The sequence below is a fragment of the Citrus sinensis genome, chromosome 3 (assembly GCF_022201045.2).
Source record: "Citrus sinensis cultivar Valencia sweet orange chromosome 3, DVS_A1.0, whole genome shotgun sequence".
Taxonomy (NCBI): Eukaryota; Viridiplantae; Streptophyta; class Magnoliopsida; order Sapindales; family Rutaceae; genus Citrus; species Citrus sinensis.
In genome coordinates this window covers 5,725,070-5,749,750 of record NC_068558.1, presented here as the reverse complement: position 1 = coordinate 5,749,750, position 24,681 = coordinate 5,725,070, and the positions used below count along the sequence as shown (strand labels likewise).

The 24,681-nt window shown below is 32.6% G+C and overlaps 3 protein-coding genes across 3 annotated transcripts; 1 reads left to right on the top strand and 2 right to left on the bottom strand.

The window, feature by feature from the left end:
* Window positions 1-1,667: 1,667 nt before the first annotated feature.
* Window positions 1,668-5,632, top strand: LOC102614342 (uncharacterized). Its single transcript, XM_006477154.4, has 5 exons — window positions 1,668-2,028; window positions 2,196-2,273; window positions 2,352-2,436; window positions 3,608-3,696; window positions 5,254-5,632. Exons 1-5 carry the CDS (start codon window positions 1,720-1,722, stop codon window positions 5,389-5,391), a joined length of 699 nt encoding a protein of 232 aa, XP_006477217.2. The 5' UTR covers window positions 1,668-1,719; the 3' UTR covers window positions 5,392-5,632.
* Window positions 5,633-6,152: 520 nt separating this feature from the next.
* On the bottom strand, window positions 6,153-7,485 carry LOC107176817 (uncharacterized). Its single transcript, XM_015529774.3, has 3 exons — window positions 7,206-7,485; window positions 6,740-6,795; window positions 6,153-6,509 (listed from the first exon to the last, which is right to left on the bottom strand). Exons 1-3 carry the CDS (start codon window positions 7,354-7,356, stop codon window positions 6,345-6,347), a joined length of 372 nt encoding a protein of 123 aa, XP_015385260.2. The 5' UTR covers window positions 7,357-7,485; the 3' UTR covers window positions 6,153-6,344.
* Window positions 7,486-11,047: 3,562 nt separating this feature from the next.
* On the bottom strand, window positions 11,048-13,609 carry LOC102614048 (autophagy-related protein 8f). The gene is made up of 6 exons (XM_006477153.4): window positions 13,460-13,609; window positions 13,167-13,208; window positions 12,970-13,025; window positions 12,464-12,516; window positions 11,454-11,572; window positions 11,048-11,356 (listed from the first exon to the last, which is right to left on the bottom strand). Exons 2-6 carry the CDS (start codon window positions 13,201-13,203, stop codon window positions 11,253-11,255), a joined length of 369 nt encoding a protein of 122 aa, XP_006477216.1. The 5' UTR covers window positions 13,204-13,208; window positions 13,460-13,609; the 3' UTR covers window positions 11,048-11,252.
* Between the last annotated feature and the right edge of the window lie 11,072 nt (window positions 13,610-24,681).

Below are 24,681 nucleotides of genomic sequence, written 5' to 3'. Positions count from 1 at the left end.
CTTGTAGCTGGACCTTTAGTTCTTTTAATTCAATGGGTGCCATCCGATATGGTGCCTTGGATATAGGTGTAGTACCAGGAACTAATTCTATAGTAAACTCAACCTCTCGATCTGGGGGTAGTCCTGAAAGATCTTCAGGAAATACATCAATAAACTCCCTTACAATAGGTATGTCTTCAAGGCACGCCCCATCGGGATGGTCAGCAACTATATACGCTAAAAATCCTTCACACCCCTTCTTTAGCATTTTCATTGCCTTAACCATAGAAATCAAAGCTTTATGACTCTTATGATTAACAAGGCCCGCACGAATTTGTTCTTGGGGCGCCCATACACCCCAAAACGCGTCTTGCCAATTAAGGTGTGGATCACCCCTTATCAACCCAGCATCTCTCCCGTGCTTTGCCGATGTGGGATTCGCCTAGGGTGTTACATACACCCCCCCTTGGGGACTCAGCGTCCTCGCTGAGGTTTGCCCCACCATCGCTCAAGAGGACACGCGGAGCCGCTCTGATACCACAATGTCATGACCCAACCCAGACCTGACAAGATATTGTCCGCTTTGGGCCTTAACAAGGCCCGCACGGATTTGTTCTTGGGGCGCCCATACACCCCAAAACGCGTCTTACCAATTAAGGTGTGGATCACCCCTTATAAACCCAGCATCTCTCCCGTGCTTTGCCGATGTGGGATTCGCCTAGGGTGTTACATACACCCCCCTTGGGGACTCAGCGTCCTCGCTGAGGTTTGCCCCACCATCGCTCAAGAGGACACGCGGAGCCGCTCTGATACCACAATGTCATGACCCAACCCAGACCTGGCAAGATAATGTCCGCTTTGGGCCTTAACAAGGCCCGCACGGATTTGTTCTTGGGGCACCCATACACCCCAAAACGCGTCTTGCCAATTAAGGTGTGGATCACCCCTTATAAACCCAGCATCTCTCCCGTGCTTTGCCGATGTGGGATTCGCCTAGGGTGTTACAATTGGCACCCTTTCGAAAATTTCTTATTGCAATTACATTTAAATATATAAGTATAAATATAAATAAAATGAATTCCATTTATTTTTTTTCTCTTTAATCTATACATTTAAATAAAATTTGCATGTACAGTATAACCAAAACTCAAAAATAACATCTTGTAATACTAGAAATGTGTCTTGCTCTAATGACTAAATTTTTATATGATTAACGAACTTAAAATCTACACCCAATTTAAATTATTTACTGTAGCTCAAAAATAAACTAATAAAACTCAGTGCTGCTTCCCTTTTGATCCAAAGTCTTTCTCTCTTGTATATTTATTTTAGTCTCATCTATATAATTGATAAGTACACACTCAAGACATTAATATTTTTATTATTTATATATATATTTTTGAAAGTTAGTGTTTTTGAGTTATGTAGAGAGAGAAAGTTTGGAAGAGGGATTTATTTTTTAAAACAGGTATTTTTAGTATCAAATAATTAAAAAATAATTGTTAGAGGATTTTATAAGAGTGCCAATCGTTAAAAAAAAAATAAAAATAAAAATTCCCAGCCGCTTCGTGTACCCTGGCCTGATCATGGATCCCGCAATTGCGGGCTTGAGGAAGCCCAAATGCGGTTGGTTCAACGAAGTACGCAACCAACAAAACCAACGGGCCAGACAACCTGACATGCAACGAACACGAAGTGATCCATTAATCACAATTCACACACACGCGTCTCACACAGAGCATGGAGGCAGCATTGGCGGAGCTGGAGCGAGTCCAAACTGAAATTCTGCCGCGAATATCGAAACTCGAGCAAACTATCCTTTCCGTCGACGACGACGACGTTTCCAGCTCCGCAGCAGTCCCTGCTTCCACTCCGCATACAACAATCCGCGACACCGAAGCTCGCCTCTCGAACATTCTTCGATCCAACGGTGTCAACGACTTTCAATTCAAAAAAGTCCCCTCAGATTACTACGATTGGCCTCTCGAGTCGCGCAGAGACGTCCTAGCTGCTGCTTGCATTCATCATCTTTGCAAAAGCATCGTCTTGGTACGTCATTTCTTCACGCCGTATAATATAATAATATCACGGAATTTCTACTTAAATTTTCTCGGCCACAGATTTTATATAGAAATTTGTTTTGGTAATTTTGATGTTTAATTGTAAATTAGGGGTTTATATCAGGGCGTTTAATTGTATTCCTTCTGTCAGCTCAGGTTAATACACAAGCTCAGTCCAGTGTAGTTGATTGTAGTGATCGAAACAATTCAAAGTATTACGTTGTTGTTGTTCAGGTACCTTGCTTGTTTCCACTCATCAAAATTTTATAATTTGATGTTGTTCGTGGCTCATCCTACATTTTCATTTTGCAGTATACTGCCCGGTTTAATGCTGAAGCTGTGAAAAACTTTTTGTACACTCTCAACAATGGCAAGATACCGAAAAAGAAATTTAATTGTAAGAAGTTATTCACTGAATGACCGATAAGTGTTTGTTATTATTTAGGTATTTCTTCCATTGTTATTTTTAATGTTCCATGATTGAAACAACAGAATGAGATATATCTTTACAGCTACTTTCAAAATATTTAAATGACAAGTGCATCATCCTAAAAGAACCAGTGATTTTGAATCAAATTTTTATTGAGCTCTGCTGTCTGGCTGTATTAAAGCATGATGATCTTCAGAATATATATATATATATATATCTATGTGTTTTGCTTCTCTATGTGTGGTTTGGGGTGGCAGGGGAAATGGGGAGAATATGGTACTGCATTCTACTGTCTTTGATATAATTTTTTGAAAATAATTAACTCATATAGATATTTGGTGTACTTATTTGTGCTAATTTTTTGTTGGTTCTTGCTTTTGGAGTTTCCTTTTGAATTTAAAGGAAGGGGGAAGTTTGCAGTATTATGGGCTAGTTTGATTGTGGTACTTTTTGGGTTGTGTGGTTGGAGAGAAACAAAAGCATATTTGAGGGCAACACAGGGGAGGATATTTTTGTATATTTGGGACAAAGTGAGGATTTGGGCTTCCATTCCATTTCTCTCAGTCTAATGAGTCTTCTTTTAATTCTTAGCAACTGGGAGGAAATGGCAGTAGCCTGAGAAGGAGAGTTTTGGCCTTTTCATAGATTTTGTCGAGCTTTCGTGTTTATACTCTTAACTAGTTTGTAGACTGTCATAATGGTAATAGAGTTTTAGAACTTTTGTGCATGATTTTCACAGGATATGTGCCCATATAGAAATGACCATAATGTTTTGCATGCCTAACTCCCATAGATGTTCTTGCTTACCCATTCCTATAGAAAAGTTCTGTCTGAAAAAATAGGTATTGAGACAATCATTAGTTCATATCATCTTCATTATCATGGTGATATGTACTATGCTTGAAATTTATATTACAAGACAATTGCTACATTATTTCTGGTATATGGTTGAACTTTTTTTGAATGAGGGTATGTTTCAATGAAACTTTGAGGTTTTCAATAGTCATTTAACCATTGACTTGTTTAAGTTGAAAAATATAACAGACTAACTTGTTTAAGTTGAGAAATATAACAGACTAACTTGTTTAAGTTGAGAAATATAACAGACTAACTGTAGTGAATTTTATTAATTATGCAGTGAGGCTTGCTCCCGAGGAGACATCAATGAATTTGACTGGATATGAGCACAATGCAGTTACATGTATTGGCATGAAAACAGACATTCCGGTAATCAATCTTTGTCTGCAATTATTTTGGAAGTGTTCAGTGGTTTATAGGAATTGGATTATTCAAATTATTTATAGTATTATAATTGAACTTTTTTCTGCCATGATGTTCTAATTAGAATGTCTTGTTGCTTGTATTTTAGCTTTGGTTAAATTTCATTGATTGTGAATCATTTCTCTAGTTCCATCTCTGCTACTACAATCACTTCATGATTATTAAAAGTAAGATTAATTAGTATTGTAAATTTTAATACCATAAACATAGGATGGAATAAAGAGCTTCCTTTATTATTATTATTATTTTTCAGAGAACTTCAATTTACCTCCTACTTAGAAAATTACAATCTTCAATTTACCCCCAAAAGTAAGAAAACATCAATTTACTCCTATTTCCTGTTAAGACAAAAAATAAATGCATCAACGGTGCTTCACATTTGCTCTCATCTTCTGAACGAAAATGGAGGTAAATTGAGGTTTCCACACTTTTGGGAGGTAAATTGAAAATTGTTTTTCTATTTGGGGGATGAATTGAAGTTTACCCTACTTTTTACTTGTTATTCTAAGCTCCCAACCCTTTTTACTGGCTTCTTCTTATTAAGCTTGAGTGTGGAGTTTTCAGTATTCATTCAATTCACAAATCTCTCTTAAATACCACTTCGCTGTCCTGTCTGGATGTATGAGGAAGCATGAACACTGAGGCCCCAGAGACAATTCCAGTTGTCTCTTCTGAGAGTCTTTTCCTAGCCCAAAAGCTAAGGTGTTGTGCTTATGGCAGTGTGGCCGCTTTTTATACACATTTTCTGATGTATTCTGGAGAAGAAAGGGTGCACCTTATATTTGACATGTGCATCAAAATCATGGAACTACGTTTTGTGATTTAAGACCTTCCAATCTTTCTGCCAGCTGTTGGACCGGTCCACTCATCCAAATGCCATGCCTGTCAAAATTATGGCCCTGAAAATTGAGGGTTAGGATTCTTATATATGCAGTTTTAGGATGGTCCACTGTATTCATGGTCAATGTGAATGATAACTTGCCAGTCTGCTATTTTGAAAAAATTGTTTAATGGTTGAAACACACTAGCACTAGAAAAGTAGAAAATAGAAAAATGTTCTAACGTGACTTGAAATTGAGCCAGCTAAGGCTTTGTCTCTGTGTGTGTTTGAATGCCCATTTGTCACCAGGGGCATCTCTTATTCTCTAATGCAAAAACAACAGCAGAGAATACTTGAAAAGTGGATTATGTTGGAGAAAATGAAAATTTATGTTTCTCGCCTTGGTTACACAAACTGCAAACAGGAAAACCATACAGCTAGATTTACTGTTTCACTGATTTTTTTAGTGACCATATTTTAAATTTTATCTGTCAATCAGAAATCTTGATTAAGTTCGTGCAATGTAGTCTGTTAGACTGGAAGCACATATGCATGTTCAAGTAACCTAATACTTAATGTATCATTTATTCTGTTAGACCGAATGTTTGGGTTTCCGAGAATGTAAGAGAAGATTATTTAACTATTCTGTGATTGTTTGTTGATGAGGTATAGACTGATTTCAGGTGATCTTGGATGAAGCAATAACCAAACTCAGTCCTGATTTCTTCTGGTTGGGTGGCGGAGAGACTGATCTCAAGTGGGGAATAAAGACCTCTGAATTTATCAAATTTGTTAAACCTTTCATTGTCGGTTGCAGTTAGATACCTCAATGATGAACTATCAAACCTAGAAGATGTAATTGAACAATCAGCCACCGGCGATCTGAAGAAATGCCATTTTAATGGTCATGGTCTTCTACTCCAGTCTCCAGAACAGAAGGTTCTAAATACCAACAGAGTAGATCATAGAAAATTTTCACTTAGCACCTTACAAATGATTTTTACCCTTTATTGTTATTTAGTTCGTTCTACCTACCTGCTGGCTTTTTTTTTTTTTTTTTTTTCCTAAATAACTGCTGTATTTTGGGTGAGTAAGCACTAAGCAGGGTAAGATTCATATTCTTTGCAACCAATTGGAGTGATAAGAATCTCGATGTTTGTGTTGACCATGCAAAAGATGTAGGTTTAGTGCCTTAGTGCTGAACCTAACGCCGTTTATTACAGCTACGGAAGTAATAGTCCTTCCCGAACGAGATCTTTATGATCATAGGAATATCATCAGTTGAAAAATCAACTGAATGAAAGCACCCTGGAACACATCCTTGTCAATTGTGTCTCCCATATTCACTCTCGCATTAAATATAGAAACATGAATGCAGACCGTGTTTACGGGCCATCACACATTCACTCATCGTATTCTAACAAGTTGTCTTCTTTTGCAATTATTAAAGACTGATTTCACATGGATAGTTGATATTTGACGAAGGGATTTCTGCAGTTGCTTACGGAAAAGGGCATCTTTGCCGTCTAGACAGTAGGCAAAACCAACTTGTAAAAATTAGAATTATTGTTGTCCCAACTAATCACAAAAACAACTTATTGCCACATTTATTTTTTGTAGGCTGATGGTAAATGTTTGGCAAGATACATAAAGACAAAATGCCCTTCAAATTGTTCACATATGACACAATAAACACTCTCTAGATATATGAGCTCCTGTGACAAGAAAATCTTGAGCAAAAGGGATGATACATAATTAGTGCATGTACTAATAATTAGGGTTTCTCATTGTGGATGGGAGGTTTCCGATGAGGCTGGGCGTAATCCATTACGACCGCGTCCTCCACAAAGTCATTTTCTTTGGAATCTACTGCCTCGTTGGTATTACCTGGTGGAGATCCTAGCAAGAACCGTGCTTGTGCTTTGCTGCTTTCAATTATCTACACAATTAGCCAAGAAGAACATCTTATGAATATCAACTGTTACAATTAATAACGTGCATCTCAATGAAATTATTCAATACGGCATCATTCTCTCTCTCTCTCTCTCTCTTGCTTGTTCAAACTCATGATGCTAGCTTATGCATAGATCATGGATGCATATATGATGTGCCATACGCCATCTTCTCAGACTAAGAGATATAGAAGGTATCAAAGTTAATTTTTTTTACCTCTGTTTTAGCCAAAAGTTGCAGATCATTTTGAAGAGAAGGCATCACAATATCACCTGCACATATATAAAATACAAACATCAAAATTTATTACATTATATCAATAAGGCTAGTTCAAGAAATTGCCGGATAAAATAATGTCAACATGCATCTGTTTTTTCACTTAACATTACAATGTTTCCCCATGTGAGGTGTAATTAAGACAACATTGCAAGGCAGCGTCTTTTTTCATATGTGATATGGACATCTCATATTAGAATTAATAGGTCTTGTGAACCACTATTAATTAGGATGACGTTATCTATTTATGTTTACAAATTATACGATCTTGATGAAGGATAAATAGTGATTATTTTGCTACGCTTTATGGTCAATATCGAAATGCAAGTTGAGACCGTCATCCAGACACAACACATGCAGAAGGAAACCTAAAAGATATAATAATGCTAGCCAATTTGAACAAAACCTGAAGTTGGGGAAGCTTCGTCCTTTAGGAAAGCCTTTGGTTCCTCTTGCTTCATGGTGTTTTCGCCAACCTGATGCTGCAAATAGATTTTTCTTTCACTGCATGCATGCACGGAAAGACATAAGAGAAGCAAAAGAGTAATAGAAGACATGACGATGAGATAGATAGACCAGTAAGTTTAAACTCTCCCAGCTAGGATAGCTATAAGAGACTCTTATTGTATGATAGGTTAGTTCCTTGTTAGGTTTCAAGTATTTGTACTGAGAGAAGCAGAGAGGAAGCATTAAATGCAGGTTTCTGTATAAGAAGAAATAGGTCCTTTAATAGAACATGCAGTTGTTTGGGTGATGAACCAAATTGAATATATTGTGGGGGCCTCCTTTGCTCCCTCCGTCTTGCTTTTTAATCAATTTGAGGGTCCCAAATATTAGAAATCAGAAGACACGTTATAGAAAGAGCTTGGTTCAATTTTGTAACATATGCATGGAACCGTGACTCTCTGAATTGGAGACAAATAGCATTTTGCTTGTTTGTTCATATTTTCTAGTCAAGACACTTACTACAAAAGCTAGTAATCAATATATATTCATGAATTTGATCAAAATGGCCACGTAATAAAATGAAAACTAAAGTAAATGATCGAGGTCCTACCCATGTGTTCCGACTGAGGACATCCATTCCTTGTCCTTGTGCCACAATTTTACTTTTTATACTTTACAAAATCGAATTTTAGACAATAGACATGGCGTCATGGAGATTGATATTCCTTATCAAAATGGCGAAGAAGAAAAATATACATACAAATGTTGGTTCGAGTAGCGTACATCTTGTTCACATTAATTCTCATAGGAATTGATAGTTCAGCTTTCTAAGAACTTCGCTTCAGGTGCTTGAATGTAAATAAATCAAACTACATTTAATTCCCTCATCAGATCATAAATTCAGAATGGATAGGGACGCTAAACAGAAGCATATTTACATACGTCAACCCTTTTTTGCTTAGATCGATATATATAAAACGGCGACGGCTTTTCCTATTCTGTAGAAGCTATCCAGCTCACTCCAGCTCTTACTGGTGATGCACTTTCAGTTTCAATTTCTTCTGTTTAAAAGCATTTGTATCAGAACGTAGATGGACACTAATTTAATGGTACCATGAAAAAAAAGTTATCTACATGACCGTGAAAAAAAAAATTAAATAATAATTTATTTTGGGTCAATAACCACGAAGAAATTCCGTATACAATATTATATTTAGGTTGGTTTGGTACATTTAAAATCAAGATCTTGTATATGACCCTTGGTTTCTCATGACTCTACCTATCCTAATTTAGCTAATTAATCTTCCTTGGATTCACATTTCAGATGTAGTAGTTTGTCAAAACTTATCATTAATGCTATTGTTATATTCTTATTTAATTAATAGTTTAAACTTTTGGTCAAGAGGTTAAATACATCATTCCTTAATAAAGCTTAATTATTCATATTGCTCAATATGTAAAAATAATAATCACGAGAATAAAAATATTCTAATTCAAAATTTTAAAATATAAGAAAATCTAAAAAAATATATAAATCATATATTTTATACACTTTATATTTTAAACCTTTTAAATCCACAATTTTAAAACTTTCTCAAAATTTTCCCGTACTTTAAAATCTGTTCGAACTCGCATGTATCAAATATAGGAGAGGAGAATAAATGCAAGGTAAGGGACAAATGGGTCCAACAATAGAGTGGGAGGCCGGGGGGACAGAAGATGAGGGAGACACAGTTGCATGGCCATTACCGTCAGTTTGCACCCTCCGCTTAGTAACAAAGACGGGTCGACATATTATTACCCCACCACCATTGATGCCACGTGGCATGTTGTTCATGTGCTATTCTTCACTCTGTCTTATTTTGTACAATTCTATCAATAATGTCAAGAGCCACGTGCGAGGGTCTCTCCTCTCCATTAGTCTTTTTATCAATTTCATTGTTAGTTTGATAGTTTTAATCGAAAATAATTATCACTTCGCGGTCGCGCACTGTCCTCCTCCCCTAACCCCAGCCAGCATTATATGATCACTACATGCGAAAGCTTTTGCTTCGTCCTTCCCTCAAAATTGTCAATTTTAATTTGCAAAATCTTGGCAAAGAATAAGAAATATTTTCAAAATTTTAATTTCCAACAATAAGTAGGACTCTCGCTTTCAATTGGCGGGATAAAATCGCCCCATAATTGAGGTGATGCACACATTTTCAAATCCCTATATTCAATCGATACACCACGTCGCCTGCATTTTCTGAAGTTTCATTTTTAATTTGTTGATGGTCAGTCAATGCGGCACTTTTTTTAGTAAGAAAGATGAAGATAAAAAAAGAAATAATAAAAAGGTTTATCAAGGATCACTATTGTTATTGGAAGATGCACGTTTCTTTAAGAAGTAAGGTTCATTATGTCCTATCTTTAATTGATGTTATTTTTTATCTTTATTTTAGTAAAATCTTTCCTCATTTCGCTAATGTTTGTCGAAAGAAAATATATTAAACCAATAAACGAAGAACGCGAACACAATTATAAGGATACAAATTTCAAAATAAATTATTTGGATAAAATACTTGGAGCAATATAAAGATATCATTTGAAAAAAATTATTATACTTGATGGACATAAAAATCCACGGTTAAGAATGGACTTTTCAATACATTTATAAAAAGAATAAACCTTTGTGTCAAAGGAATATTCTTATTTTTTTCTCTTTATGCGACACATAGTTCTAAAATAATTCTCTTATTTATACATAAACTTGATGTCAGATCCTAAATTTTATGTACCCCCTTACAATTAGCATAGTTGATTAAGATTTAGTGTCTGTTTGGTATAATTTATTTAATGGTTATAAATATTTATTTAATTTTATAAGCTCTTATTATAATTTTTGTTATTTTTTGGTTTTTTTTAATATAGTTTTTGAAATTTAAATAAGCCATTTTACCTCTACTAGTAAAAGCTCAAATTTTAGGTTTTTGAAAGTAGAGATTAAAATTTTTTTTCAAATGTTAAAATATCTAAATATCCTTTACTTATTTGACATTCTTATTTTATTCTTTTCATAACATAATTTTAAAAACTTGCTTATTAAAGTAATTTCATAATTTTTTAATAAAAACTCTTATTTACTATCAAACAACTAAATTTTTTTAGCAAAAGGTCTATTTATAATAAATCTACTTAAATAAACTCTCCTTGAAAAGTTGTATTAAACGGAGCCTAAGATATTAAAGCTTAAACATTTGGTTTTAGAATAAAAAAATAATTATCAACGACGATGTTAAGCCTCGTTTGATATTATGGTTGGAGAATTATAGTTTTTAAGTACACAATTTAAATACTTGGTAAGCACTAAGTGTCGTGGTTTAAAAATTAATTTTATCTCACCATTATATCATGAAAAATAAATCTTTTTTTTTTCAAATTAATAACAGCTGAGCTACTCAGTACCAAATAGGGCCTAAACCTGCTTAGCTACCACTTTTTGATATTATGCTTTTGAAATTAAGTACAAAGAAGCCCCGAGTGAATGCATTTGTTTTACAGCTGAATGATGGGCAATTATGCAGTCAATACATTCGACATAACTAGATCAAGTTAACAAAATATCATCGATGAATTAGGGAGAAATGTTAAAAAGTCTAATCCCATGATTTACTTCTAATAAGTTGGTCAAATTTACATCTTAAAAATAGCAATGGCCCACAAACACGCCGAATCCGGGTTCCAAGTCAAGTATTTCGTTATAAAGATTACAGATTGAAACCAGCAGCAAATACCCAAACCGAAAAAAAATCATCAAAATAGAAAGGCAAGAAAGAAATTTGACATATTATGCCTTTAAGACTTATATACAATAGGTAACTGTACATATTATCACTGGCAATGTCTTTATAAAATATAAAATATGCCCGATAAAGGAATATTCAGCGGAAAGCAAGGATGATAATTGAGATAAAAATGTGGTCGCACAAGAAACCACACAATGAGCAGATAGATAATCACAAGGCTAAACTGGGATGTGGCTTCCAAATGTGTTCTCCCCACTGTAAGTCACATAAAGAAAACCATCTTCATCCTTTTTCTCTTCGTATATGGCAGACATAATTGCACCTGCAAAACCGAACAAAAGAATGACCGGATGAACCATTTTCAATCAACAAAAAAGCACAACTAGGAGTATCAAGTACAACATGATTAGCAACTTTACCTGTAGGTGGGAGCACATTATCCACAAAAATAAATATCGCCTTTTCAGCACTCAGTTTGATCCTTTTACGGATGACATAGACAAATTGTCCTACAGTCAGGTCAGCTGGAACAAGATACCTGTAATTTTCACATTCAGGTAAAGAGGAAACCTTATTAGTATGATAGAATCAAGTAGCGAGTTGTTATAGTCCATATGGACATTTAAATTACCATCTGTCAGCAATGATAGCAACTATAAACACTGAAGCGACAGCCAATTCTACAAATACAATGATCTTTCAAAGAAATGCGACAAAGAAAAAGAAGTAATAGATATGATGATTATCAGGTAAACAAATGAATGACTAAATTTTGATTAGGTCTTAGGTTTTAATCTCAAATATAAAGGAAAAAAATGGAAAAAAGACATGGCTACCTTACATTTACTGTAATGTACAGCCAGGCCAAAAGGGGTAACTGGATGAGGGCCAGTTAACGCCCCTTCTTTATGGGCTGTAATATACAAAAACTGTAAGCTAGCAAGACCCACAAAGAAAATAGCTGCAAGAAGCTGTCATAGGATGTATGCAGACTCACATGACAGAGCCATGTGATCAGCTAAATGAAACAGGAAGAACAATATAAGATAACAATGAAAACTATGGTAATATTACAAACAAAGTAGCACAAGTAAGAGGTTGCCATACTCTGCTGGCTGCCCCTTACCACAGAGGAATGAGATCAATATACCTTAGAAAAGAAAGGAATGAGAGTGCTACGTAAAGTTGATGAGATTGCTACCAAGAATTGTTTCAAATAATGCAGCTCAAGTGTTAATCCAGTACATAAACAAACAAGTTCAAGTAGCCTAAATCAGCACTCTAATTTCTTTCTCATATTGTCAAAGCCATGAAATAGAGGTCACTGAAGAAGCTCAAAACTGTAGGAACAGATCATGTATTTTTTTTCTTCCTTTTTACAATGAAACCAGATAATGCAATGTCATAAATAATATGGTGTAAAGCTTACTTCTTCTTATCTATATTTGGTATGTCACTTCTCTCTGCCTTCTCCACAATCACCTTAAAGCAAAAGAACAGAGTTCAGAGACAAGTAAGTTCAGAAATTAAGAAAGATATAAAGTATTCTTATGCTGGTCATTCAACTTATGCAACACTCACAGAAAGTAACACAACAGAATCAAATAAAAATAAAAAGCCATTGTCAAGTAACCTTGTGTAACTAAAACTATTCTCAGTAAAACTCAAGAAGCATGATCACACATGCAAAACACTCATCATTGTAAATCAAATTTGAAAGAATACATATAAAGGTAGCAACTAGCAAATAGCAACAACCAAGCTCAAGGCCACATATCCAAAAAATACAAGTTTCGAAATTAACCATGGAGTACTATCATTCTAAAACCAAATAATAACACAACAGCAGATCATTGGACGTAGGTGTGATAATTTTACGACAAAAACTTACAGACAAGTTGACAACAGAAAAGAAAAAGCCAGGCTAAATCTCACCGGAATCCTGTCAGGGTACTTCTCCCTAATCCTTGCAGCCTCGGCGCGTCTCTTCTCTGAAAGACCAAACAACCGTAACTTCATAAATTCAACATTTTTCATCAAATTCCCCACAAATAAAACATGCGAATAAACAGAAACTTACTAGAAAATTCAAAAAACTCCCAAAAAAATTGAAAAAAAAAGAAAATATTTACCAAGATCATGCTCTTGCTTGAAGTAACTCTTTGCCATTCCTCCTGAACTCATCAAACAAAATTAGCTAAAATTGCTTTACAATCAGCAGTCAAAACTTAGAACTTAGAACTTAAAACTAAGCGGAGAAAATCATAAATTAAGAAGAGTCAATGAACTATCTTAATCATTACATAAACCCTAAAATATCAATCTAATCGATAACACAAACAGATTACAAGTTATTCAATGAAATCAAACAAGAGCAAAATAAAGATAAATTAAAAAAGAGAAATCGATTCGAAGAGAGGAAGACCTTGTGAAGAGTCGAAGCGAAGAAGCGAGAGGAAAAAAAAACAGCAAAGAGCGAGAGAACTTTAATGATCAAAACTCTTCAAAGCAACTGGTTGGTTAGGGTCACGGATAATATTTAATAAAAGAAGATGACTTGGCTTAGCTAAAAGCTTTTCTTTTATTTTAAGGGATATTATCATTGTATATCCTATAAATATTTTGTTATTAAAAATATTATAATATTTTATAAATATATCAATCGTCTATTTTAAATTAATAAAAATTATTTATCGACCATTAAATCATTAGCTATCATTTAAACGTTAATAAAATTATAGTGAATTGACGATTTTATCCTTAAAAATATCATTTGTATCATATAAAAAGACTAAATTCTCTTTTTGGCGTTATCCTATTTAAACAGTAAGTAACGGTTTGGTGGACGGCAGATATATTTTGTCAACTTAAAGTGGACGATTGATACATCCTCAAAATATTATTATATTTTTAATAACAGAACAACTATAGGGTATACGAATGATAATTTATTTTATTTTAATTTAAATTAAGGATTTTAAATTTAATATTGTTTATTTATTTTTTTAATAAATAAATTCCATATTTTGGGCATGCGTTGAGTTTGAGTGTGGTGTTTCGTGCGTATGCACTGACGTGGGAGAACGGAACTCTAATTTCTTTGCATTGATTTTTGAGACAATCATAATTAAACTCAAACTTAAAACCCCAAATTATCCGCAGAGATTATGTTTAATTCAAATAAAAAATTTTAAAATTCTAATATTCTGTAGATTTAGTTTGAATTTTGATGAGAAAAAAAAAGGTATCAAACCCTTGTTTTTTTTCCCTTTGATTTGCATCGGACGGTTTAAGATACATCTGATGGTAGTTCGAACCAAGGCAAGGCATATAAAATGTGAAACTCGGACAGGATTTCGTTTGAGCTTCCTACAAGATGGAGACAAGGGATGGCAATGGGACCCCTCTTAGAAATTTTTGCCTCCATTTCCCACCTCATTCTTCAATAAATTCTCATGTGGGTAATGATTTCCTCATCCCCACCACATTTCTCATTTATCTATTTTATATTAGTTATAAATATATAATTTCAGTAAATTAAAAATTAGAGACTTAAAAAATAAAATTATCACCATATTATAAAATATTTAAATTCTTTTTTAAAAAATCTAAAAGTTTGAAACAATATCTTAAATTGATATTAAAAGTAAAAAAATATTTAAAGAGCGTAGCACGTTAAAAGAGAAAAGAAAATATAACAATATTTCAGAGTTTAAAAATATTGTAGGGTTTTCTTTTATTCATATCATATTTATATTACATAAAAATTTAAAAAAATATTAATTGACATTATAATTAATAAAATAAAAATTATTAAATAAGAATTAAAAACATATTTATATATAATGGGGATTGAGGTGAGGAGTGCAAAACTAAACCGTACCCCCATTAAATATTTGAAGATTATTTTCTTCCCACTCCCCACTCCCCACTCCATTCCTCACAAATTATTTAAAATTTTTCCCATTTGGGGTGGGACTTCATGGGGCGCAAACCCGTGGAGTATTTTGCCATCCATAATGGAGAGATTATGCTGGAATCCTTTATTTTTCATATTACGATTTTGCCCCTCCTACTTGTCGCTCATCTCATCGATCAAAGGTGAGACGGGTAGTGCTAGAATTTTAAAGTCCTTTGTGGAATTTAATGGGATCATATTTTATGGGGGTAAATCCTCTCATAAATTAATTATCTATAAATTATCTTTTTTATTTTTAAAACTTGCAGTCATTCTTATTTTATTTTAAAGATAAGGAGAAAATAGAAATGGGTTAATGAATTTTTTTAGTCTTCTTAACAAAAATATAAAATAAATTAGAATTTTTAAAAATAGGAACAATAATATGAAGATAGTCAATTTACGAAGGTAATGTGACCCTTATCTTATGTGTCCTAAAGTCATGAATTCTATATTCAATCAAGAAAAAACATTTTATTTTTATTTTTTATCCTATTTGTCAGAAATTCCATACATAAAAATGGGAAAAATAAATTGCTACATTCAATGGTGGTGGGTTTGGCACTTGGAAGGCTAAACATTTGGCTAAAGATGAAGTGGAATAGTATGAAATATAAACCCGTGAAATTATAAAATGCAAAAGTATATATCTAAATAAACCCACATTTTCTTTTCACAAATGATAAACAATTTTAAAGAAACAGAAAATTGAATAATGAAACCATTAAGAAATTATTAAAAAAGTGTGTCTACAAATTATTATTATTATTATTATTGATGAACAATTCTTCTCAACGTCCTTTGTGCATTGCTATTTTCCCGAAGTTGGAGATGAAATGCTGAAAACAAAAAATTCATGATGATCGGAGGTTGGCACAATAACAATATGAGTATTCTAAAATGTTTCAATTTTCCACATGCAAGAACCATCAGTCCCAAGGGTGCGAAAGCTTAATCCAATCCACTGGACCCAATTAAATTTAAATGGACTGATTAAGTTATAATAGGTTGATTGGCTCAATATTTTTCAACCCGATTAATGATGGAGTTGCATTGGATTCAGAGGCAATGAACCTCATGATAATAGAGACTTAAGCCTCTGATAGATAAAATAATTTCAAAAAAATAAAAAATAAAATAAAGAGAATAATACTTAAGTTACTAATTAGTTCCTATTAAATCCACTAAAGTAGTATCTATTAAACTTATAAAAATAGTCTCATAAACTCGTAAATCCATAAAATTTAAGCTTCAATTCTAAGAATTTTAAAATCTCGTATTTTAATTGAAAAAACGAAAGCTTATAGTAATCCATATGAGAGGTTTTACTATTATTTAATTTAGCCCCCGTTAAATATATCAAAATAACCTCCATAACTTATTAACCCATAAAATTTTTAGTTTTCACATCTTATCTTATGTAAATTAGCTTCCATTAAATCGTTTTTATAGATCTACTATTGATCGAATTCATTATCATAAACCCAAATAACCCAACCCAACCAAGAACCATAAAAAGCCAACTGTTAAAAATTAAATGGCTAAACCTAACTTCGAATCCTTTTGTTCTTTTGTAAAAGAGGCTTTTTTCAAATTCTCTCTATTTAACACGACATTGGTTGAATTCTCTAAACTAAAATTTCAGAAATCAATCCCAATTTTTCACAAAAGATAAGTTAATAGATATTTAAACATTACATCATGTTGTTTATTGACAGCAATATATGTTGGGCACAGTGGATAACATTTATGGTGTGTTTGCTTAGTAGAATTGGAATAAGGTTGGAATCGAAATATATTGGAATTGGAATGAGGAATGTGAATTAGAAAAAGTTGTTTACCTGAACTACATAAATTATAATCAAAATGAGTTGTATTGTTATTAATGTATTTACTTTCTTTTCGAATTAGAATAGATTGGAATGGAAGATTCAAAATTACTAAAATACCCTTAGTTAAAATTACGCATTTGTTCACTGAAAAAATAAGTAAACTTTTTAGAATGAAATATATGCATGTTTATCATATTATTGAGTTTTATTTTTTTTAGTGAATTAATTTTTAATTAAAAATTTATGTTTTCATTATTTTAAAAGTAATTATTATTACAGTAATTAATTATATTTTTATCATTTAATTGTGATAATAATAATTGTATAATTGTTATTTTAGTTGTAGTAATTAGTAACGTTATTATTATAATTATTTAATTATGATAATAATTATTGTAATTTTAAATATTATAATGCGAATTATTATTATAGTAATTAATATTAATATTATTTAATTTTGTAATAGGACAAAATTGAAATTTCAAAAATTAAGGAAGCGCAAAATGGTCATTTCAGGGAATGGAATCCACACCATTCATTTCGATTCTTAAACACTAAGAGCATCACCAAAAGGCTCTTCAAATAAGATTTTATTACTTATTTAAAGAGCCACATCAATATTTAAAGCTCCAAAAGACACTCCAATTAAGATTCTTCAAATAAGAATTGATGCTCCCTCTTCAAATTTGGAGAGTTAATATCTCTCTCTTCAATTTATATTTTATTATTTTTTATTGAAGAAAGAGAGAGAAGTGCTTTAATTACTATTGACTTTTCCTTTAAAAAATTAATTATATGATTAAAATAATATTAACTTATTTCTATTTAAAAAGTCTTTTGGAGAATATTATATTTTTTCACCCTTCTATTTGCCACATAGGTAAGCAAATAGGTATTTAAAGAATAAAATTTATAAAGTCTTTTGGAGATGCTCTAATGTTGGAAGTAAACACAAAAAGTTGGGATGATTCTTAACTCTTATTTCCAAATAAGCAAAGTAAACACACACTTAATGTTATAATGGAGAATTAATGTGTTTTTATTATTATTTGAATTTGATTTTTAAAGTACCAAATAGTCATTTTAACTTTTATGTTTGAATATTTTTAATTTTTAATTTCAACCAATTCAATTAAACAACAAAATCCGATCATTTAAAAGTTAAATTAATTTAGATTGGACTTGTTTATTTAGTTAGGTTGAATTGATTTTTTCTTAACCCAATCAATAATAAACTGGATTAGGTTTTTACAAATTCGATTCAAGCTAACTCATACCACCCTATAATGAGACCTACCGAAGAGGAGGAGATATATAGGCAAAAGAACTCCACAATATCTATGCATCTTCTAGATAAATAAATTCTGCAAGAGATATTTATTTATAGAAATACGCGTGATATGAAACGCCAGATGATAATAACTTATTATATAATACTTATCAGGAGTTTTTAATATTTGAGTGAAAGAGATTGTGATAAAAGAGTTATTTATATTTGTCATTTTATGTAATTGTGTAGAGATAGAATTATAATTTCCAAAAATTGGTGTTTTGCGACAAGTTTAGTGGGGTGCAAGAAGCAACAAATTTGTGGAACACCAAGTAACTAAAATATGTAAGCCCAATGACTCTTTGGGCAAGGGGATGGTAGCCCAAATACGAAAAGGATAGGTTTAAACAAAATTATGTTCTCGTCTGACCTAACGGACCGACCGACCGACCGAAGTTGACTGTTGACACTAAAAGTTAGTTTTTTTTTTCCCTCTCTTTATTTTCAATTACATTACCATTTAAGATCGAAGGAGAGATCTCACACTTTAGTTGAAGTGTTTGTAATTTTTAATAGTGCGTTTACTAGACTAAAATTGTAATGGCTGAAATCGGAATAGGTTGGAATGAGAATGAAAAATAGAAATCGGAATGAGTTAGATTGTAATAAATTATTTAAAAGTACTTAATAAACTATTGTCATAATTATTATTTTATAGTTTAATTACATTGATTATTTATTCGTAAATTAGTATTAATAATAATTATTGTTTATAATATATTAATTAATGATAATAAAATTACATTAATTAATTATTATAATATATTAATTAATTAACTATAATAATATAATAATTATTATGATTATTTATTCAAACATTTATTAATATTAATCATTTTTGTTAACTATATGTTAATATATTAATTAATAATATTATTATTAAATAATTGTAATAAATAATTAATTAATTAATTAATAACAATATATTGAGGGAAAAATGGGTAGTTTTGATTTTGTGGAGGTGCAAAATGGTTATTCATAGGAATGAGAGATTCATTCCCACCATCCCTTTAAGAATCAATCTCTCATTATTCATTCCCTAATTGGGATGAGCCCCACGATTCCGATTTTGATTCCCAACTCTATTTTGTAAAATAAATGCGGTCAATGATTTCAATTTCCTAATCTAAGAAGTAAATGCACAATATTTGGATCCAATGGGTTCGAATCTAATCGTCCATTATTTATTTTAATTTTAAAATTTGCATATAGTAAGACATATCTTATATAAATTTTATGAGCCATTCCAACCAGGATCCCCTATTTTAACTAAAGTGCAAAATCCTTCATTGGAACATAACTTTATTATCATCTACCATTGTATTATATTAAAGTCTATCATAATTCACCTCTACATCTCAAACACTCGACTTAGAAAGGAAGATGAAGAGATGCCTACCGCCCAACTAAGGTGATCAAGGTTTGCGATACCAAATATGATTAATGAAATTATGCATTCCATATGAGATAAAACCCAAGAATCAAAATAATATTCCACCCTTTTCAAGAAAAAAAATTAGAGATTACAATTCAGAATTCATAAACATCAAATTTCAAAGATGTTTGCCAGTGGGCTCCTTGCACCAATAGTCCCAAGCTCTCAATTTTGGATTCGAGTCTGGGCTTCTCTGTTTTTATTCCAATTATACACACACAGACACACTGGGTGGGAATTGATTTTTCTCCTGTTGATTAGTGTTGAATTCTAATTAGTTGAACTGTACGTCTGTACCATATTAAGAAATTCCAAAGGCGTTTAATTCAAGTGGCTTCCTTGATCAGCCGATGCCACGCATGCAACGGATACATGCCTTCATGGTGCAAATCCACCCACCTTTCCATGTGTATTGCTTTCTACTCCCTAGTTACAGTCTTGAGTATCAATTGTCATAAGAAAGAAGAGAAAAAATCTACTCAGTTTCCTACCCTATTCCCTAAGAAAACTAAAAGACGGGAAGCGCATATTACGAACCTTTTTTTTTTGTCTGGGGTGTAGTACCCAAAGAAACATACAAGACAAGAAGATGGAACGTTTGATTTAAGGGGGAACATATGGTTGTTGCACTGCTTTTGATGGCTTGCAGCAATCGTTTCGTAAGGAAGAAATGTGTGTTTGGACACTGGACACAGACGGAAAAATAAAATAAAAATGAAATTAGACTCAATCAACAATAGCAAAACCCCAGGCCAAAAAGCAAAGATTGTATGTTTCTTTGATGTGTTATTTGCTAATTATTCGTTATTTAGTTCCCAATGACTTGCAAATTTCATGCTTTTCCTCATGGCCAACCGACAAACGCGGAATCTTAATGCCTCATTATTCATTAAAGCAACCCATTATGGTGACTGCTGGTCCATGCATGACTCCATAAGCATATAATTTGCTGCATTTAGTTTTAAATAATTAGATTCTGATTTTTCCTTGCGAACCATTATGATGATTGACTCTGACAAAGTGGCTGTTTTAGTTTTTTAGAGAAAGATTAAAAGAAGATTTCGGAGTCGAACGGGGGGGGGCTCTACTTGCATGCAAAAACAGATTTAGATTGTAATTAATTACTATTGGATTAAAGTTGGAAAACTACTATATCTTCTTAATTTTATAAAAGCCGATGAGTGATGACTAAAGATGCATGAATTATGGGGGGGAACAAAAAGAAAAGTCCACAACTTTTACAGTTTGTAAGGTCATTAAACAGCACCATTACACGGTCGATGGGGTTCTGAATTTAAATATAATAACAAAATAATCTGAAAAGTTGATTCCACAGTATACATGTTGCTAAATCTCCCATGCATCCTTCATAGGAAACCCCATTTACAATAAAAGCCGATAATACTAGTTAACCACCAAATCGGTGACTTTTATGTTGCATGATTGATTGTATATTGAACTTTTGTTAGTCAAAAAGCTAAAAATCAAAACAAATTAAATTATAAACCACTTGGGTACTAAGTTATATATCAAAGCCACACCAAATCTCTTTTCTCTTACGTCGGCAGATCTACTAAATTAATTAAAACAGCAAATATCATAAAATCTATAGTTATATATACTCTTTTGCAACCTCCAGCAAACTGACGGCCGATCGATTTGCTTTCCAGTTGACTTTGTTAAATGATGATCTGCAACTTCCGTAATTAATTAACAAACACTTTGAAGTTGGAGGAACGGATTATGTGTATATGCCCTTAAATATAGGGTCATATATATATATATATATATATATATATATATACGTGTGTGTGTGTGTGAAGATTATTTATTCACCCATATATTGCGCTTTCATCCGTACGGCTTTACTAAGTTTATAGTTGCTTCTGTTGAAAAAAGGAACTCGTCAGATATATCTGTTGTCACACTTATAATATATATTTTTTCCTTCCTATTGATCAAAGATCAGCTTGCAATCTCCAGGTTTAGATCTTTTAAATTCTAATATTAATATGTGTTTAGCTTTTGTTAGGAAATTGAACTTCCTCCCAAGATCACTTCAAGCAATTTATCAAGCAACAAATTAATAAGAAAATTAAATGGAGAATACATCAATCAAACAACACAAGATTTACGTGGAAAACTCCAAATCCGGAGAAAAACCACGGCCGTTGTCACAAGACAACCAAAGAAAAATATTCACTATGTGGAAAATTATTACAACCACTCTCAGAAATAATTTTCTCTCACCCAAGCCCCAAATACATAATCCTGAGAAATACCCCTTAACAAAGCAAACTCGTAATACCCATATTGAGGAGCCAAATGCTCTTTCAATATAACTACATGCTTAAGAATATTTCTCTTTCTCAATTTCTCACCAAAACTTGGATTCATTCTCTGGGATTTTGGATGCCAAGCTCTCAAATGAGAGCTTCCTTTTATAGGCAAGATTGTCCCTAAAATCAAGCCAATTTTTCAACATTCAATAGCCACCATTTCAATAGTTTTGACCACTTCCAATTGCTTATCAAACTTCTCGACTATCTCCAAATTGAATTCAAATGATATCTTCCAAATTGACTTTTCAACTCTTTTTTTTTTTTAATCAATTTTCAACAATCTCCACCTTGATTAAAAAAAAAAAATTCATAACTAATGTTACAAAGCACTGTCTTCACCAACGGTCATAATTCTCAACATAGAGAATTACCATACTCCACCATAAAGAGTATACCACTTAGAATTAACCATTCTAAGATTTTTTTTTTCGGCACATGTCGAACATATCCGCTGAAAATTATGGTGCAATTCTCATGCTTGGTTTCCCTGAGAATTCTTCAGCCATGACATAACTTTTCCACCACACACCTTGCATTTATACCAAGCCAATGCCCGCGTGCAAACTTGTGGACCCCGCTGATCATAACATGTTCTCTTTCATGGCAACTTGGAGATCTACATGCCAAAAGAACTAACCCAGTCTCCTATCAAAAGGAAACTCACCATCTACGAGAATATCAGTATCTCCTTTACTGATTCTGGAGTAATTTGCCGAGCCCACTCTGCTTTCTTGACAATTTTCTTAAGGTACCAAAATTGTCCACACCTTCAAATATTTGTGCATACCAGATTGGATACACCTTTGACTTGAATTCTCCACAAGCCAATAAAATCATTCTCCCATTAATTTTTCAACAACATCATGAAATGCAAGTTATGCAACCCAAGAGGGGGGGTGAATTGGGATTTTAAATTTTATGCAATACAATTCGCACAACAATTTAATCTACCGCCTTAATCAAATCAAAAACAATAAATTCAATCAAGTACAATATTAAAAGAGTAAGGGAAGAGAAAACGAACACAAGGATTTTTACGTGGTTCGGCTATCCCCGCCTACGTCCACGCCTCCAAGCTCACCCGGCTTGAGGATTTCACTATCCAAGCCTCCCAAGGCTTCAAATGTTTACAATTGACTTCCAAGGTGTCAATGAACCTTTACAACAAGAGATTATATCCCCAATCTCTTCACCCCAAGTGTTTCCCACACTTGTACACTCACAAATTGATGAGAAATGAAATTCACAACAATAAAACTCTCTTTAAGAGTGAATAACAAATTATAGCTCAATGATGATTCAACAAATGATGATTTACGAAATGGAAGCTCAATATATGTTATATGATCTTATATTTGCTTGTGTTAGTTCTTAAAATGAAGTTTGAGTTGAGTTTTTATAGTGAAAGCCCAAAAACTAGCCGTTATAGGCAAATTCCAGCGCTCAAGCGGTTAGCCGCTTGATTATCCGGCTAGCCGCTCAGGAACAGTAATATTACCGTTATTTTTGAATTTTGCTACAGTACTACTGTTCACTAAAATTACACTTTATCCCAAAACTTTCTATAATTATACTATGGCCCAAAACGTCAGAAAACTTTGCAAATAGGTCCAATTTCAGAACTTCATAAAAATAGATGTCTTTCTCAAACTTTCTGAAATTATGATATGGCCCCAAAGATTTTCTTGTTTCACACAAAGGTCCTTTTCAACATAATACCTATATTTTTCAAAGTTCTCAAAATCTTTCACTTTAGTCCAAAATATTCATAAATTATAGTATGGCCCAAAACATTTCAAATATTTGTAAAAACGTCCAACTCCGAAATTTAATACTTATTAAAATCAAAGATTTCAAATCTTAGCATTTAAGTCCAAATTACTTAAATTCACAAAATACTTTTCTTTATAAAAACAAAAACTTTTAGTTTATGAAAATTATTTAATTAAATTAATTTCTTGAGCTTCTCAAATGCTAAATCAAACATCAATTAAATCATACCGGCTTTACAAGAATTTATTGCACTAATTTGTTCGTTGAGCTCTAAACTATTCTTGATGTCGCCATTGTCCGTTGAGTGTCTTCAATCTTGATTTCACTTGATTTACTTGTATAAATATTATCCTTCAAAAACTAGTAAAAATGTGAAATACAATATTTATTAAATCACTCAATACATATGTTTGTTATCATCAAAATTACATTATGTATAGCCCTTTAGGCTAACACATCAAACTCCACTAAGTTTGAAAAAACACTAGCTGCTAACATATTTGCTTTACAGATCAGCCTATTCTCTTCACCACAGATTATTTGGATTGGCTCCCACTGCTTCACGTGAACAGTACCGTATACGTGAATAGTACCCCGAAACCAAAACGTCAATCAATGGCTCTGATACCACTGTTAGGAAATTGAACTTCCTCCCAAGATCACTTCAAGCAATTTATCAAGCAACAAATTAATAAGAAAATTAAATGGAGAATACACCAATCAAACAACACAAGATTTATGTGGAAAACTCCAAATCCGGAGAAAAACCACGGCCGTTGTCACAACTTTTGGCAATGGTGAAGCTAGGAATATATTTTTTGGGGTAATTTGGGTTTTTTTTAATTAAATGCTTTTTTATTGGTCGAGAAAATTTATTAATAAGAAATTCAAGATGCACCTTATTTTGGATATAACAAGCTTACTCCTCAAAAGTTTGTTCTATAGAATTGAAATTTGTCCTAACCCTTTGATTTCAA